Source organism: Corvus moneduloides, chromosome 4, assembly GCF_009650955.1.
Source record: "Corvus moneduloides isolate bCorMon1 chromosome 4, bCorMon1.pri, whole genome shotgun sequence".
In the NCBI taxonomy this organism is placed as follows: domain Eukaryota; kingdom Metazoa; phylum Chordata; class Aves; order Passeriformes; family Corvidae; genus Corvus; species Corvus moneduloides.
The window spans coordinates 36,181,867-36,199,620 of NC_045479.1; the positions used below are offsets into that span (position 1 = coordinate 36,181,867).

At 38.2% G+C, this 17,754-nt stretch overlaps 1 protein-coding gene across 10 annotated transcripts in view; it reads right to left on the reverse strand.

Annotated features, from left to right (window-relative positions):
- NAV3 (neuron navigator 3) overlaps window positions 1-17,754 on the reverse strand; it is a 528,805-nt gene that overhangs the window by 51,499 nt on the left and 459,552 nt on the right. For 7 of the 10 annotated variants that reach the window (XM_032107870.1, XM_032107871.1, XM_032107869.1 and 4 more), the window contains 5 exons: window positions 14,970-15,108; window positions 11,529-11,805; window positions 8,688-9,393; window positions 6,653-7,141; window positions 211-252 (listed from right to left, as the gene is read on the reverse strand). In XM_032107870.1, coding sequence (XP_031963761.1) covers window positions 211-252; window positions 6,653-7,141; window positions 8,688-9,393; window positions 11,529-11,805; window positions 14,970-15,108 — 1,653 coding nt within the window. The remainder of the gene's footprint in view (window positions 1-210; window positions 253-6,652; window positions 7,142-8,687; window positions 9,394-11,528; window positions 11,806-14,969; window positions 15,109-17,754) is intronic. The other 3 variants (XM_032107872.1, XM_032107867.1, XM_032107873.1) reach the window with 3 other exon arrangements.

Consider the following 17,754-nt stretch of genomic DNA (forward strand, 5'->3'; position numbering starts at 1 on the left):
ATGATATATCTTGAAAGAAAATGTATTCCTGAGGCAGATGTGGAAAGAAAAAGTCCATTGTTAAAATTTACATTTTCTGGTTTGAATCTAAATTCCAAGAACTCTGTTGCAAATAGGATCAACAGAAGAATAAAGAAAAGTAAAGGCAGTGTAGAAAAGGTTACAGGAAAAGAGAGAAGCAGCAGTCATGCTCAAAAAATATATATATACCTTAATCCCTTTTTGGGTAGTGTATTTCTGTCAAGCTGCATGCTGTTAAAACAAAAAAAATCCCTAAGGACATACAGTAAACAGGACTGTTCAGAATAACAAATTTTAAAGCTTTAGGTTTGTGTGCATAACAGAAGGTCATTTAATGCTTTTTAATATAACTTTCATGATAAATCCCTTACTCATTTGGAGGGAACAATAGGACATGGACTGCTGGAGATTCATTTTTCATCTAGACATGCTCTGGGCTGGGTCAATAGTAATTTGGAGACTGTCCAGGTCAGAAAGAAGTGCTTCTTTACCATTTCTAACTTTCCTACAGCTTTGCTCTGCAATCTGTGTGAGAATCATATGGTCACAGTATGAATCTTTATTTTTCACAGTTGCCTATGATAAGCCAATAGATTTCCAAAAGGAATGAAGGTTGTGGCACCTGCTAAGAGGCAGCATGGCCTTGCCAGAAGCCAAATGACATCTCTGTGTGTAGAAATATGTGCTAAACATACAGACTCTTGACTTTCTGTTGTTGAGGGTCTCACATAGTAAGGCGATGGTGGGGACAATGAAAAGTGGCCCCAGAGCAATGCTGTTCTATATTCTTGCACACATAGTGTCAGAGTGGCTGATTACCCAAAAACTATGGCTGGAGTTTTCCTTATTTAAACTCCATCACTAGAAGGGCACCCACTAGCCTTCCTTCCAAGTGTTACTTGGGAATTTCACCATAAGGTCTTGGAAAATCAGTCTCTGCCTGATGTGAGTTGAATTGGTTACCATCAAGTAAGTATTGCAAAGTTTTCTCCCTTTAGTACATAACTTAGTGTCACCATATGGATTAAATGGCAAAATGGCTTTTGAAAGCTTCTGTATTACATATCATAATCACACCTCTGAGAGCAGCAGTAACTTAGGACCCTTGCTACCCAAGAAATACCCTTATTAAAGGTGTTTCCTATCGTGCTGGGGATGATGGGAGTCCTACTGTCATGTATCCTTGATCCAAGTAGATAAAGGCAGTGAAAACACTGTTGACATGGACAATACATTACTATCAGGGCTTGGACTAATGGGAAGCAAACTCTTCTTACCACCAGGAAGTTTTATAGACAATTTTACTAGCTTAATAAAGAGCCTTGTTCTGCATGTGGAGAAAGCAAATGGAAGGAGAAAATTAGCAGGATTTCAGCACAAGTCCAGTTATCATGGTCCATGTGAGAGTAGTCCCATGTCAGACAGAGAACTGCATTTTCAGCATTTTGCTCCCAACATAGCTAACAGGACCAAGAATGGTTGGCAAAAAACAAACATAAATTTGAATGAATGATTCATTTTTTTTTCTTCAGAGAGAAAAACGGGGCCATGATGTTCTTTTATGTACTTGTATGCACCTCTAAATTTCAAGATGAATAAACATGATCGTAACACCAGTTTCTTATGCAAACACTTAAAAATCTGTATGAACTATGTATTTTCCAATATTACTTTAACTTGGAGATATATGTATTTTAAAGTAATCTATAGCACATTATATAAAAATAAAGGAGTCAGTGCTCCTTTAAAGCAATCCACAAGCCAAAAGTTATGCCAGTCGTTTAAGAAGGCAAAGAGTGACCATAGGATTTTCTGAAAATCTTTTGAATTCAGATGATCAAATGAAATAGGGATGAATATTCCTCAACATAAGCATAGAGTTATTGCAACTGCAGTAGAGTGAGTGTAGCAAACGCCCATTCTGTGTTTTTAAAATACTAAAGCTTACAAAGATGCTCCTAGATTTCAGATAATTGTATTAAACCATTAAGCACAGTCTCATGTAACTGTTACTTCAGACCAATAACTGCTCTAATCTTTTTAATATCTGGAATCATTCATCCACCAAAAGCTGGGTTCATTCCTTCCACAGAAACTGGACTTTTGGTAAATAGAACTGAATTTACCTCAGATCTGTAAAGTTGATAATGATAATAAAGACAGTCCTTTCCTGGAAGAAGCAATGCATACATGGACAAATACCAATATAAAGTGAGGATGAGAATATCATAGTATTCTGGTATTTTCCTTTGCCATGTAAATTGGAAAAAGCAATCTTGCAGAAAGATGAATGAAGACGTAGGCTGAAGTTATCAAGCCCACAGTATCTCATTCTTTTTTGTTTATTTTGCACTGCTGAAACTGACTGCAACTTCTAAGGGGGAAATTACAGAAAGCCTTACATCCCTCATTTTCCTACCTGCTGTTGGTGAGGAGGCTGCCATGGGAAAGGGTCATAATAGCATACCATCGAGCTACATCTAACTCTTTCAGAGCTGTTAGGCAATAAAACAAATTATTGCAAGCTAAAAAACAACTAGAGAGCTCCATGACAGGCTGGACAAAGCTGATACAGGTCTTACAAACTAGTTTCTACAAAAGGCAAGACATATAAGAAAATCTGATACATGATGCACTGTTTCACACCTTAAAACCACAACCATCAATTATGATGGTAATTTAAAATAATTGAAAGTCTTGAAGGGCCTAAGTGGATTTCAATGGACTTTCACAACCCTCAAAACAAAACATTCTTTTAAAGCAAACTGGAGCAAGCCAGTCATGTAACTAGAAACCACTTCCACTCTGCTAATCTTAAAATGCAGCTATTACTGCTGATCAGACCAGTGTTTATTTCTGTATTTCTGCATTTTTATGCCTTCCTTGCTGTGTCATTCAGATCAAGCAGAAGTCACAAATTTGCAATGCCCAACAGCAATTAAGGGTTTGAAAGAACTACTGGTGATGTGTCCACCTGGAAAATTTTACAACTTAACCCCAGAAGATGTTTTTATTTTATAGTATAAGTACCTGTATGATTTATTTCAATCCCTGTAAGTCGTAGTAAGGTAAAATACAAGTGTTCTCCCACATAGGGAGCTACACTGCTATGACAGCAGAATTAGACTTTTCTAAATATTGCTGGCGCAAAACCAGCAAAAGGCCTGAGAGAGATGCAAAACCTGCTTTCTTTCTGAAAAAGAAAATATTTTGTTAGCTTTTACCAAGCCTATTTTCTGGTTGTTACAATGCAATAGAATTTCATTGAATGACGCAAAATTTGGCGGGACTAAACTTCGACACTCCAGGAGTTGTCAGGCAGCTCTGGGTTGATGTCATACCATCGCTCAGTGGGTAGCCTGAAAACTGGGCAACATCTGATCATCCCTGGAGGGACAGGTGGGCAAATATAGCAGAGACCTTGCAGATTTGCTGCGTCCGTGAAAGGTGACTTTTTCTGGAGGCAGTCAAGGGCTACTTTCCTTCATAGAAAATGTAGATGTACCCTGAAATTTTGTTCTCGTTTTCTGTGTTCTTTCCAGCTGCATTAAATCTTTCTTAAAACTTGATGTCCCAAAGTCTCAAGTTAAAGCCTTAATGTGAAAAAGTAGAATGGGATAGCTACTTTCTAAGACTTACATGCAATATTTTCATTTTCAAAATGCTTTGTCCCAACGGCACTACAACTCTGTACACATGTTCTGCAGAATAGCTTCAGTAATTTCCATTTTGTATCTATGCAAATCTATCCTGCCCTGTTATATCCCTTCAGAATAATAAGCCTTTGATCACACGTCTTCAGTAACTCTTTACCGACTATTCAAGCACCTTTATTTTCCCCATTTGCTTATGAGAGTTTTATTAGGAATAGCACTTAAAGCTTTAGTAAGTTCAGGATTTTTATTGCATTTACTATTTTTTCTCTATTCAGAGTGCTTGTTTTCCTACAAATTAATTAAATTAGTCTTATTTAAAAGGCTGTTAATGACTAATCCCATGTTATCTGTTACTTAAACTATTTTGTTTAATGTCTTCTGTATCTTTACAGGCAAAGTGGCCTTCCTGTAATCTCCTTGCCCTCCATCCCAGCTCTCCTCCTCACTCCTTCCTCAGCACAGACCCTTTGAAAACTCTTCTCCAGTTCTAATTACTGCAGGTTTTTCAGGCTGTGTCTGAAGCAGGGAAATGAAAAGTTCATCAGGACAGTAAACCAAAGATATTTTTAACCTTTTCATTTCCTCTTAGTATGTTTGCCATTATTGATATTTATCTATCAAATTACAGCTAATGCTTCAATGAAACACACACATATTTTTTTATCATCTATCATTAGCTCTCTCTTCTATTTCAGTTTTTCCTACACTTACTCTGCACAGACTTTACGTTGCTTGCTAGTTGTACCTCATTGTGCACTTTGGTCTTTCTGATTTTGTCTCCACCTTATATTAGTATATCTGATTATAAGGACTGCTGACTCAGTCTTTTGCAAGCTCCAGGGTGACTGAAGAAAAAGCAAAAACCTCCTTGCAGACAATTTTTAATGCTACCCTATGCTATAATTAGTATTGCCAAAGGTATTTCAAATATAATCTGAGTTTACAAAGGAAAAAGGACATAGTCTGCTGCCAAGCATATCTGCCTCCAGCATTGCAAATCAATGTTTTTTTGTGAAAAAATACTTTGCTACGTGTAAGTTTTAATGCATAAAAGAGTTTAGAAACTCAGCAGTTATATCAGACCTTTCAGAAAAATCAAACTGCAAAAACCCTGTTGGGACTATAATTCAAGAAATGACACCGTTTACTCTAGCTACATGTATTTGTTTTGAGGCCAGATCAACATGAACAATGGCTCTCTCTGGACTCAATCATAATATCCCCATATGGACAAATATGAAACTTAAAAATATTGCCAACGGCAAAGTATTTGGAACCACTGAAATTGAGTCACTGAAAAAATACATAAAGTATTAGTAGTGGGGGTTGCTCAGGAGCTTATGCCAAGCCATTAATATTTGAAATGTGATGTTTAAGATCCTGTGCATAAATATAATTTCTGGCATAAATTCATACTCTTCCATATCATTCTACTGACCTCACCATCCATATATGCAGCAGAGAAGGATTTTGTAAACTTAGTATTAATAACTGATCTTTTAAGAAATATCGTCACATTCAGTTCATAGTACACAAATGCAAATTCCTATTTAAAAATTAAAGGCACAGTGCAAACTACAAATTGCTCATGTATCAGTGTATTTTTAACTACTGTATTTTTAACAATACTATGTATTGTTAGTGTACATTATATTGGGACATATATATGTTTTATAATTATTCAAATAAATAATAGAATATATTAGTATATAATAGTAATATAATTTGCAATTATATTAGTAAGAGGTGTGATTTTTAGCTGATATAGTAATATTTCTGAACGTAACATAAGAAAATGAAACCTGTGTAAAGTTTCCATCTAGAGTTCTCAAAGTTTTAATTATGGGGTTTTTTTAATGCTGGTTCACTGAAAGTGAATTCCTTCTATGGAAAGGATGGGTATTGAAAAATCTCTGAGTTTATATAAAGGGCAAAAAAATCTTGACATTGTGTATTAAATGTCTTTTTTCCTTAAAATGTTTGTGTTGTTAAACAACTAATTAGTTTTAAAATATTTCTGACTGATTCGGTATAATTTTCTTTTTTGAGCCAAAGGCTAATGAAATATTTAATATTGATTTTGCAGTCCCCGTGTGAGATAAGAGTTTCACTGTCAAATCCTGAAAATTTTCATGGGAAGCGGAAGTTACTTAGTACCTAGCAAAGATTACTTTTTTCTCTCCTGCAAAAGTCAAATAAATATTCCACAAAAAAAAAAAAAAGAAGGAAAGAAAAGAAAAAAATTTTGGTTCAACTGTGCCAGGCTAGTTGCACCTTCTCATAATGTAACTTAAATGGTAAAAAATCTGCATGTAAAAAAATTCTTTAATAGAGCAAATGCAAAAACCTTTTCTTGCATTTTTGTCTGTTCCAGACACTTGCCAGGACTGACCACATAGCAAAGATCACATCTTGCAAAGTGTCTCCCTGCCAGTGAAACTGCACTTCAGTAAGGATCTGTGTAATGATGACCATGTAAGAAGCAACTTGTCAGGACTGAGTATTTTAAGGCAAGACTGGTCAGCTAAGGCCAGGGCACACCAGATCTGCCTGTACTTTGAGCTAAAGGGAAGAGAAAAGCTGGGGTCCCACAGCTGGAGGTTTGCTTGCTTTGGAGCTGCCAAATGCTGGGACAGCAGGTGGATCCAGCATGCAGGAATCATTATGTGCCTGTTAGCTATTTACACTTGCCTTTAATTAGATAATTTTCCCCTTTTCTCTCCTTGTCTCCAGAACAAGGGAACCAAAAAAAATTTCTCAAGATAGAAAAAGTGCTTGTAAAACCTTAAAAGGCAGTTGATTCCACATTGTGATGCCTTTCAGCTTTCTTTTCTTCCTTCCTTTTTCACATAAAGGACTAAGCGGCTAATTAAACAGTGTCCCTTTAGCAAAAGAGGTGGAGGGTTTATTGTTTTGGCTCCTGTCCTTTTGCCTCTCACTTATTTCGTGGTCACTGTATCTATAGGCAAGCTCACCTTTCCGAAAGAGTAGATCTGACGCTTCCAGTCCTCATGAGCAGGCTCTGAACCTCCTGAGTGCTTGTTGTCAGTCCAGAGAGAGAGCCATGATGGCTAAGAGGAAGGTCAATAGACTCGGAACTGGTGTGAAGGCTAGTCATGGACTGGTAACTTGGTGTGTCCTTACTGCCCGCTGAAGAGCTGCTCAGGTTTGCAGCCCACACAAGACCACCTGATGTGAAAGAGTGCACTGAGGCAGGACTGGAAGCCAAGGAGTGACTTAAGCTTACAACATCTGCATTTAAGTCCGAAGGTTTACTGAAGAGGGGGCTGCTGCTACCACTTTGCCCACCTGCACTGCCCATGCTGCCTGTGCCCGAGGATGGCGATTCCAGGCTGCCTTGCCGTGCCAATGTGGTACTAGGGCTGGGCATTGCCGATGTGGGTTTCACACCTTCAGTACTGGGTGCAGAGGCAGCTTTACCACTTGCCTTGGCACCAAACAACCTAAATGTAAAACAAATAGCTTTAGAGAAACTGATAGCCACATTAAACATTTATGGCGCAACATCCTAAGAGCCAAACTACACATTTTTAATTACTGCTACTAAAATCATGCCTACCTAGTTGATCAATCGCAGCACAAGTTTTAATTCACTTAACCATATCACAATAATCATGGTTTGTTTCTTTAGAAACAGCTCTCATTCACTGCTATTCAGATGTGCTCTTTGCACAGAGACCCTCCCAGAGAGAGGCAGAATAATCACGTTTTTGTCTTATTAGTTCATAAGCAGATTACACTTTCCCCCAAATTCATTCAGTAATTAAGCGTTCCCAAGTCATTAGCTTTTAAACTCCTCACTTCTCAAATCTGCTTAAATTATTGCAACAAACATGTGCAAAAACCTTCGAAGTTTAATAAACATCTAAGTATTTGTGCAGAATTTCCTCTCGTTTTTTTGCACAGATGGTCAGGCAGTCATCAGTCATGTAGTAACCCCTCAGACAGAATAAACTGCACCATGGCTAAAAGGGGTCAGTTTGTCTCCAAGGGCAGGAATGATAAAAGTGTATTTCACATAATGTCTTCAGCAATTCTAGATATGAAAATTCTACAGTGATGATGAAAAAATAAACTGCAAGTCCTCTAAAATTTGAACTAAAAGGTCATGTGATGTTTTAATGTATTTCTGGAAATATTTCAAGCTGCAGTTAATATGCAGCTCATAAGTTAAAGGTAAATAAACACAAAACTTATCATGATGTAAAGTAAGCATGTCTAATAACGTAAGAATCCGCTTCACATATTACCAAGCCCACTAAACTAAGGTGCAGCTCCCCAGCTGCCTGGAGATGCTGTTTTGGTAAGTAGGCACAAGAGGGCACTATTGGCTTTTCCTCCAGCCGTGCAAGCGCTCCATCCCAATTTACACTTCATCCGGATTTATACTTCCAGAAATGTTACAATAGAGCATTTACAATTGAAATTTAGCCTTGCCAATGTTTGTGTAGAAAAATGTAACGAAGCTGCTAAGATAATGAAACGTTTCTAGCTGGAGCTGCCAACAATGTGAAAGCAAATCTAAATCTTTATAATTTAAAGAGCTCTTCAGTTCTCCATCCAGAATATGGCAATGCCTATTCCATTAACAGAATGTGCCTGAACACAGTGTTCTTCCTCCCTTTGGGGGTTTAGCACAGTATTGAGAAGAAAATTCACATGTGGCTGAACTCAGAATCATAGAATATCTTGAGTAGGAGGGGACCCATAAGGATCATTGAGTCCACCTTCTAAGCTTCAAACTGTTGTTATGGGGATGTACCTAAAATGCTTAAAGCTCAAGGAGCAGCCATTTCAGGTCTGGGAAGGTCTTTAAATCTTAAAGAAATAATTGTGTTGTATGAAAAAATTATTGCCCTCTTATTTTCCTGCGCTTGATTTGCTTGTGGCAAAACATTCCCTGAAAAGGCTTTTTGCACAGTAGTTCAACACACTGGAAATCCCTGCTTTATGTATTGCAACTTCAGGGAATCATAGAAATGCACTAACCTTCGAAACGTGGGGGAAGCAATATCTGGGTATTTGGATCCTGGCTGTCTAAGTCCTGGTGTGCCAGAGGCGCTTGCCGAAGTTGGGCTGGATTTAGGGGAACTGGACAGTGAGACGCTTTCAGAATCTGATACCACCACCTTCTCTTTTTCCTTGTCTGTCTGGTTGATGGTGACAGGGCTGGACCTCCCGGACCCGATCTTGCTTGGCTCTCGCAGCTTGGTGGCAGCAGCACCCACAGACTTGCTGCTCACATTGGAGTCGATGCTGCTGGTGCTGGAGCGGTGGCCGCCCCGACCGGGGATCCCGCTGCCGCTGGATTTCGATGGACGAGGCAGACTTCGATATTGCAGAGTTGTCTTTGAGCTCACATGCAGGATGCCGTCATCCTGGTTTTGGGAACCATCTAAGCTCGTCTTCCTCCCTGCGTTGGACTTCCCACTGATGGCTGAAGATTTTGGCATTTTTCCTAGCGTTGCTGACCCGCTTGTGATGGTCGCTCCACTTGTGGTGATCATGGTAGAAGATCCCAACCCAGACTTCTTGAATCCAAATGACCCTGTAGCTGTTGATCTCCCAATGCCAGAGGGAGGCTTTTTCCCTTCATCACCGCTGCTTTTTCCTGCATCTGATGGAGATCGCTGTATGGAGGCTCCTTTTAGGGGAGTTTTCACTTTTTCTGAAGCTTTTGCATCATCAGTTTTTCCTACATCAAAGTATATTTGAAAAGGTCACTTGTGTTTAAGCTGCAATGCCTTAATATCTAATTTCAACACGATATGATTACAATTTCAAAATGAAAAAGCACACAAATGGAATAATTCCCCTAAGGAAACAGACCAGTTTGGTCTTTACTCTCCCATCAGCTATGTATGAGACATTACAGGTAAACATTAAGTATTAAAAGCTTGAAATTCCTCTGAGGACTTCCAGTTTCATATATAGGTAGAAAATATAGTTGTAGAAAATTATCTTGAATGAACTATGAGGAATTTTGACTAATTTTGTTCTGTTAACAGTATTTCTATATGAAAGAAGTAATGCTTGAAAATAAAACATTACATGTAATAAACATCTCCTGAAGTATGACATTAATTATGCATGTAGAAATTAATGGTACTTATAGAATTCTTTGGTTTTCACTGATTGCATCTTTTTAGCTTATGACTAAGTTTGTTCTGGTTTTAGTTACACAAAATTATCAGGGAGAGATTACGTTATGGAAAGAATCATCTTGATCTGTAACAATATCAATTACACAAGTTAATTAGTCTTTGTCATATCCTTGATGTCTTCTCAAGATTTTTGATTTTTTGTGAGGTTTTCTTCAGTCCTGGGTAGGCTTATGACTATATAACATATATTTCTATGTTTCTTCCATATGTTCTAAAATTTTATTGTAACATGCAGAAAGGTTGAAATAAGGTGTTGTAACAATGTTCTCTTATTATTTTAAAGGTGTTCTCTTATTATTTTAAAAATCGATAAAAATTGCCATTTCAATTCTAATTTCTCTCCAAGCATTTGTACACTATATAATATATATAGTATACTCCTAATAACTCCTAAAACATACTAAAGTTTTTAATTTACTCATCAAGTGATTATGGAAGCTTTGGAGGTGGATGACCTAAATTCTATTAAGAAACTAAAATGTAATAAAGAGCAACACCTGCAAAGCAGAACTAAATCCATTCATGTTTTTATCCAGTACACATTTTATGCTACACAAACAGATGCACATGCCATGATACAGATAGACTCTGACCCAGCAAACATACAGATCATTAGTAGTTAAGGCCTCAATTCTGTCTTGCACAGTGGCTGCCTGATCACCTTCAGCAAAACCGATCTGGGAAGCTTAGCTTCGCGTGCAGCAAACCTTTTAGTATCTCCATTTTTAATTGCTCTTAGAGTGTTATAGTTTCTGTATCCGTATGATCACCACAGCAATGCTCCTCAGGGATCTCACAGACCAGAGACTGACCAACGTTTAGCAGTTCCAAATTGCAAAGAAACAAAAATGGTTCACAAAGGGTAGGAATTTATTCTGAGAAGATCTTTGTTAGCTGTCTTTACAACTGGGGGTTGAAGCATGCCCATGCACTGTTTTGTCAGGACATGACAAAGCTCCAGAAAATGTCCTACTGAGAATTCACATTTCTTTAGTAAAATGATGGATTAGGATTAGATGGTCTTAATAAATATCTCTTTCACCAGCTTTGGATTTTTTGCTTGAAAACTAGATTGCAGAAGTGGTTACTCCTTCTGAGAGGCCTTCCAAAATTAGGTAAGAGGGCATTTAGCACTGAAAATGTGTAAAAAGACATTTTTTACAATTTTTTATTGCTTAACAGTGGTCTGTAGAACACCCATAGTATGTGGAATGTGATAACTCAGCTTTAGTTCAGAAATAACTAGAAATATAATTTTGAGTCCCCTTCCTTGAATATTCAATCTTTTTGACTCAGCTTCTAATATTTGGCCATTTCTATGCAAATGTTGAATTATCAAAGGTAAGGTTTTCTAGAGAATAAGGGGATGAGTCCAAAAATACTTCTAAGAATTCCTTAATAGACATTGACATACACAAATGATAGTACAACAAAATGCAATCACAGTTTTTGTTATGGATGCACCCATGTATACTTAATAAATTATTATTATGCATGTAGCATACTAACTGTTATAGAAATGAAAAAGTTGATATAATATTACAATATGGGCTTGAAGTCATTTACGGGAGGAGAGAACAATATGCATATAGTATATATATATAGAGAGAGAGTACCCATCAATTATTTTAAGACCACTGTAATCTGAACTACCGAAGTTTCCTACCTGGGGTCTTGAGTGCGCTTGTTCCTGCTTTGTGCCTGGACTGAGTTGTTCCTACTTGTGCAGTCATGCCCCTCCTCCAAGATCCAGTCTGTGATACAGAGAGAGATGTCTTCTGCCCCCCCTTCTCTGACTCTTCAGACAGCCCTGAGGGAAGGCCTTTCCACTTGCCACCGCTGTCTACGCTGCTGTCAAAGTCTTCCTCTGGTTTCTTCAGTTCTTCAGTGCTGCCCCAAGTTTCACTGTCTGTAACTGAGCGTTTCTCTGAGTCTGTCTTCAGCTACAAGAGATTCCATGAGAAATGGTCAGTCCCAGAATCTCCATTATTTGCTGATTTCTTAAATCATAGTAGGGGAGGAGAATTTGGTCTATTTGCAGCAAGGGCCACAGAAACTTTCCTTCTAAAACATTAGTATCCTGATTCCAAAAATTTAAAAACCTACAAAACATACCCATTGGGGTTGACATTTCTCTTTTTTTTTTAATTTCAGAAGATTTCATAATGAAGTGAAATATAATTTACTCCAATCAGTGGTGATGCCCTATTGTTCCTCAACTCCGTCTGAATTTCAGAAGGGAATCACTGTGCTGAGAGGTTTTACTAAAAGCTTGGGTAAATGAATTCCTAAATATACTACCTCAGTCTGGCTTCTTGACTTTTCCTACCCAAGATTTCAAGTGACTGGATTAGGAATACTGCTCCAGCAGAACAGAGTATGTTGTGCCACCAGTGAGCAAGGATAGCATCTTCCACAAAAATATTCATGCTACAGCTGATGGCTTTTCCACTAGTCCGTCTCCACAGAAATGAATTGTTTCCAACAAGAAGCTCTCTCTATCAACTAACAGAGCAGAAGAGAAGCTATGCCAGCACTACTCATCTATGGTGTCAAGGCAAGAAGCTGGGCTCATGCTCCATCTGAAACTTAGACCCATGTGGAGGATGCACCAGCGGGGACCTAACCCCCCTGTGGCATCTCCTTCCCTGAGGCATGCTGATAAGGGAGTGCTGCAAGGAGCAGCCCAACAAGACAAGGCAGAAGCTGTGAAAATGGCTTAAATAGAAACAGAGACTGACCCTACCCTCTGTGTTTGACAAGACTGGTGCTCTTTGTGCTGACAGGCTGTTTGGTGTAACTCTTCCTTCTGTGTTTTTTTGCAGCCTCCTGACCTCAGACTGAAACCTTATTTGCACCTCACCCTCTCACCACTCCTGCTTGCCTCTGCCCCTCTTTAACAGCAAAAATATGGTGCTGCTCTCAGGTATCACCAGCCTAAGAGGGGCTGCAAAATGGAACACATTGAGGGACAGGCTATTTATTATTCTGTGCTGTCACAGCTCCTTCACCACAGAGACCCCTCTGTGGCTGCTTCCTAGGCACTGCTGTCATAAGCAGGATTAATACTGACTTGATGACCAACAGAATAATCCGTTCCTGTTTACATATTTGTCAGCTGAAGTGTACAAAATGCAAAAGATCTCTATATTTCCATAATTGCATATGTTCTTTGGACATGCTAGCACAGATTATGGGTAACGATTAATGGGAAAAAAGCCCAAGTAAATACCTACAAAAATATTGCAGGGTCCTTCAGAAGAGAGTTTTTAAAGTTATTGTTACAACATGCTTACAGACATTTTCCCATAAATGAATGACTGTAAATATATACATTTTTAAAGCAAACTGCATAATTTCAAAAAAATGAGTAGTACAATACTTTCTAAAAGCCTCTCTTCATCATTATCATGCTTTTAATAGGAAAATGACAACAAAATATGCAATTTCTGTCTCAGTCTATAGCCTTCCTGCTCCAATCACTTAAAAAGACTGATAAAGGGATCTCTGTGTTGCAGTGTATCTAAGACCTGGAGAACAGCTGGCAAAATGTATTCTGTTCATCTCAGCTTCTGACTGAGATTGCCAGCTAGCATGGAATACAGTGAGTTCTGCTTAATCTGCCTGGTAAAGGCATACCTGATAAAGGTCTGTTCCTAGTCTTCATAATATAATATAAAGAAACTCTGGAATGAAAGCAAAACTTGAATATGCACTGCATCTCTGTCTATCGCTGAACAATTTGTGAATAAAACAGAAGCTTATTATAGAGCAGCTAGAACATGAGATAATCCAAATGAAAACAAAACCACAAAGAGTTAAATGGTCAGCCTGAGATTTTTCAATCCTGATAACTATGCAGTGGAACAAGTAAGCCAGAACTAGCTGGCCATCATTGCTGATGTGAAAGGGAAGAGGCTGATCTCCAGTTAGCAACCATGGAAGTCCCTGATGGAGTGAGAAAGGCAAGAGTAAGGGCTGAAGAATATTTGCATTAGTGTGAATTTGCATGAGTACAGCATTCGTCTGATATCTGTCCTGTTGGAGATTTAAGTAATTTTCATTCCAAAAGTAACTATATTTCCCTATTGTTTGGGGGAATGACAAACACGTGTTTTTCTCCGGCTCACAAAGTCTGCTACAATATACATCTACAAAAGAGACCTCTGAACTGCAGACACTGTCTGAACTGCAGGAGTCTAAATGGAATCAGAAGTGTCAACCTTGTGTCCTGAACACTTGACATCAAATCACTGGAGGCAACCACTGTTCCCCTATGCTGAGCGTTCAGTCTTGAAGTTCCCTGCTTGTAAACAGGAGATGACATGGCAGAGAATACTTTCCTATTGAGACAAAATTTTCTGGTTTTATTTCTTTTTTTTGGGTGGAACCAAGTCCTGCAGGGATTCTGTACTGACTTTTCTATCACTTGCAATTTTGAGGGGAGCTGGGAAGAAAAGCTTCGATACCTGGGACAAGAGCTTTACATACACCGACACACACACACACATGTATATGTGTTATGTATATAGTTTGTATATAGTTTGTGGCTGTATGCTATTAAGAATTCTATTTTGACACTGTGAATTTTCACCTTGCATTGACACTTTCATCCCTGGACCTAAGCGGGGAGAAGAGAATCTCTGCCATTTGAAAGGACAGTACAGACTGTATATTTCTTCCCTAATATGTTCCAGCTCATAAAAGACAAAAGATACATTATTTTTTATTGTGTTATCTGTTGAAAGAGATACTCCAAATGAGCTGAAGTGAGTAGAAATCCATGCATCACAGATCAGTCATATTGTGTTTGTTTTGTGTTAGGGTGCAGCAGGGGCTGGGAACAGTGGGGGCTCCCCCAGGGTGGGCAGAGCTGGGTCTCACCAGCCAGCACCTTCAGCAGTGATGTGTGCCCTGGGAGCAGGGAATTTGGGATGTCAGCTCACAGCCCAAGGTTGGGTCAATGGGGTCTATGGCTTCTTGCATTCAGATGTAATAGAGGATTTTGTAAAATACGAATATTTAATTTGTTTAGAGGCATTGATACCAAACTTTTTCTTTTGTTATCCTGCATGCTTGGGGGGTGTTGCAACAAATGGCTACTCACCTGGGCATGAGTGTTCTTCCTTGAAGAGGCTGTTATGTTGGAGTAAGAGCTGACAGATGAGGTGGTATTCAAATCATCTGTGCTGAGGTTGTCAAGAGTGTCACTGAGGCCACTGCTAACTGAGCTGCTGTCATCCCAGCTGCAGAGAAAGGAACACATCTGCTTTACATACTGTGTCTCAACAGGCAGAAAGCATCTCAAAATCAATAGATGCCATTACTTATTTTTCAAGTGATTTACCAGAAACTTTTCAGTAGTATTTCCTAAGGTACAATGAATATTATTCTTCAGACATTTAAATTAATAATTAACTCCCAGTGAAGTGGTTGCTTGTTCAATTAATGAAAGATGCAGGAGTCCTTAAAAAATTAAGATCAGGTCTAAGTGTAAGTCATTAAAACAGTTTGTTTCATGTTTCACTGCAATCACATTCACTCCACCAGCAGGGAAATCCATTAAGCTTATCTGATGCCGCTAGCCAAAACATTATTAATATCTTGGAGAACACCTAATGAATTTCCAGGCTATTTAAAAGGAGTATCTTTTCTGCAGCCTAATCCACTGTCAGCAAGAAGCCAGTATTTTCAAAAATTTTATTTTCTTCTCTTCAGTCTGTGTCTAGCTGGTGCAATGTCATCAAAATAGGAATCCCTGAGCATACAGTCACTGGAGCTGACAGAGAACATATTATACATCTCTGAAGAAACACAGTCTGTCAACTGTCCTGCTTTGGGAGATAGAGGCAAAGGATGCAAATGAGGAGAGAAAGGCTGCTCTTAGAGACATGTCATTACCAAATCTCACAAAAGCCTTGCTTTTGCACGGAAGGGAGGTTGATCTGTGTTTCTCAGACTTTTGTCCAGAACTGCTTCTCTCTGGCATTACATTTTGACTTTTAGCTTATTGCCACATACAGCATTATGCTCCCAGTTTTGCTACATCTCCACCTGTTAATCTTGTTTTAGATTATTCGGAGGCCAAAAGTTTGAAAAAAAATTCACCTTATCACTTTCAATGTGATTCATCTCCTATAGTTTTAGGTATATAAAAGTAAGGTATCTCATTTAAATTATCTAGATGTCCTCTCTAACCAGTATTAAAAGCAGCCTCCTCCAGGAGGTAATTCCTCCTGGCTTAAAGTGTCTCAGGCTTATAGGATAAACTGTCCACTGAAGGTCCCTCTTTTTGTCTTTTCCTCTCCTGGAGAAGAGAGGGTTGAGAAAGCATCTTCTATATATATAACTTCTGGAAAGACAAAGCTAGGTGCTTAAATGTGCTGATAAAGTGCAAAATACTTTTTTATCCTTGTTTTGCTGTAGCCTCATGAGCCACTTTTTAGAAATAGAAATGAAATTCAATCCCACAGTCAAATTAAAGCTCAGTACCATTGCTAGTCATTCAGAGTGAACAAGGAAAATACCAGTGAATCCTTATTTTACATTTGGAGTTTTGGGAGACAGCAGCAGTGACAGGGAACTGCATGGAATAAATGTGTGCTGATGCACCAGAAAGTTCAGTGCACCAGTCCTGTATCATAGCAACTGCAGCAAGCATTACCTTCCTTTTGCAAAAGGTAGAAAATCACATTTGTAAACCAGCTCAGTGACAAGATAAACATATTTCAGAGGGCAAGAATTTATTACAGTGCTGCACTTTCCACTGCTGAGTATAATGACTACAAATAAATATGTCTTCTGCTACATTTCCAGGTAATAAACACGCAAGTGATTTAATAATGAAATTATAATACCATACATTATAGGCTGTCAACATTCATCTAAGAACCATCTCTGAAGCACTAGTCATTTAGACTTTCTGTTTTTTTTCACTGTCTAATGTGATGCATAATTTCACTGATGCTCAAAAGCCATTATTAACATGCTGTGTAACACATGGGAATATACCTTTAGAACAGTATTAAGGCTGAGAACCTTAAGGATGGATAAAACTGTAAATAATATTAAATGTGATTAGGTTGTAGAAAAGACAGTTTAACCTCATTAAAAGCTGGTTTTTGAAAAAGAAAATAAAGATCATAAACCAAATCCAAAATGATACATATTAGATACTTCCAGAAGAAACATGAGCTTTTAATGCATAACATTCATGTCAAATAATATTTGACCATCAGTTTTCTGAGTCTACCTAAGACCCTGAGGACCAAATTTCATCCTGCTTTCCCCATGTCTGTTATTCTATTCTATTTTAATTTTTCATACTTCATTATGTGTTCCTTCTTTGTAAGAAAATTCACATTTTATAAATTCTGAAATAGTTCAGCTGATTCACAAGATATAACTATGTTCTCTACAGCCGAAGTTTTCAGGCAAAAATTACTATGACCATGCTTCCTTTCTATTATGGCTTCTCTATGGTGTTTCACACTTATCACACCTCACTCACCAGTGGATTATTAGTGGGTTTGGATAACACTTGTGGCCACCTTGTAAGTTGTATAGAAGATTATTCTGACACCTCCACTACTAACCTTTCAGAGTCATCGCTGTATTTGTCTGGATTTTTTTTTTCTCTTATGATAGGTGCTCAAGATATTTTATAAATTTGGGGGTTTCATACACCAAAATTTCTCACAATATTCAGTATGCCTGTAAAAACCAGGACTATCGAAACCCACGTTCTTTCTGGCATATTCTAAGGACTGTTAAGAGAAATTAATTCCAACTTGTCACAATGTTTCATACCAGCCTTTTGAAAAGACATGGTAAAACCTGAAAACTCCAACAGAACAGACCATATCAGCCACCCTTTTGGCAAGGAAGATTGC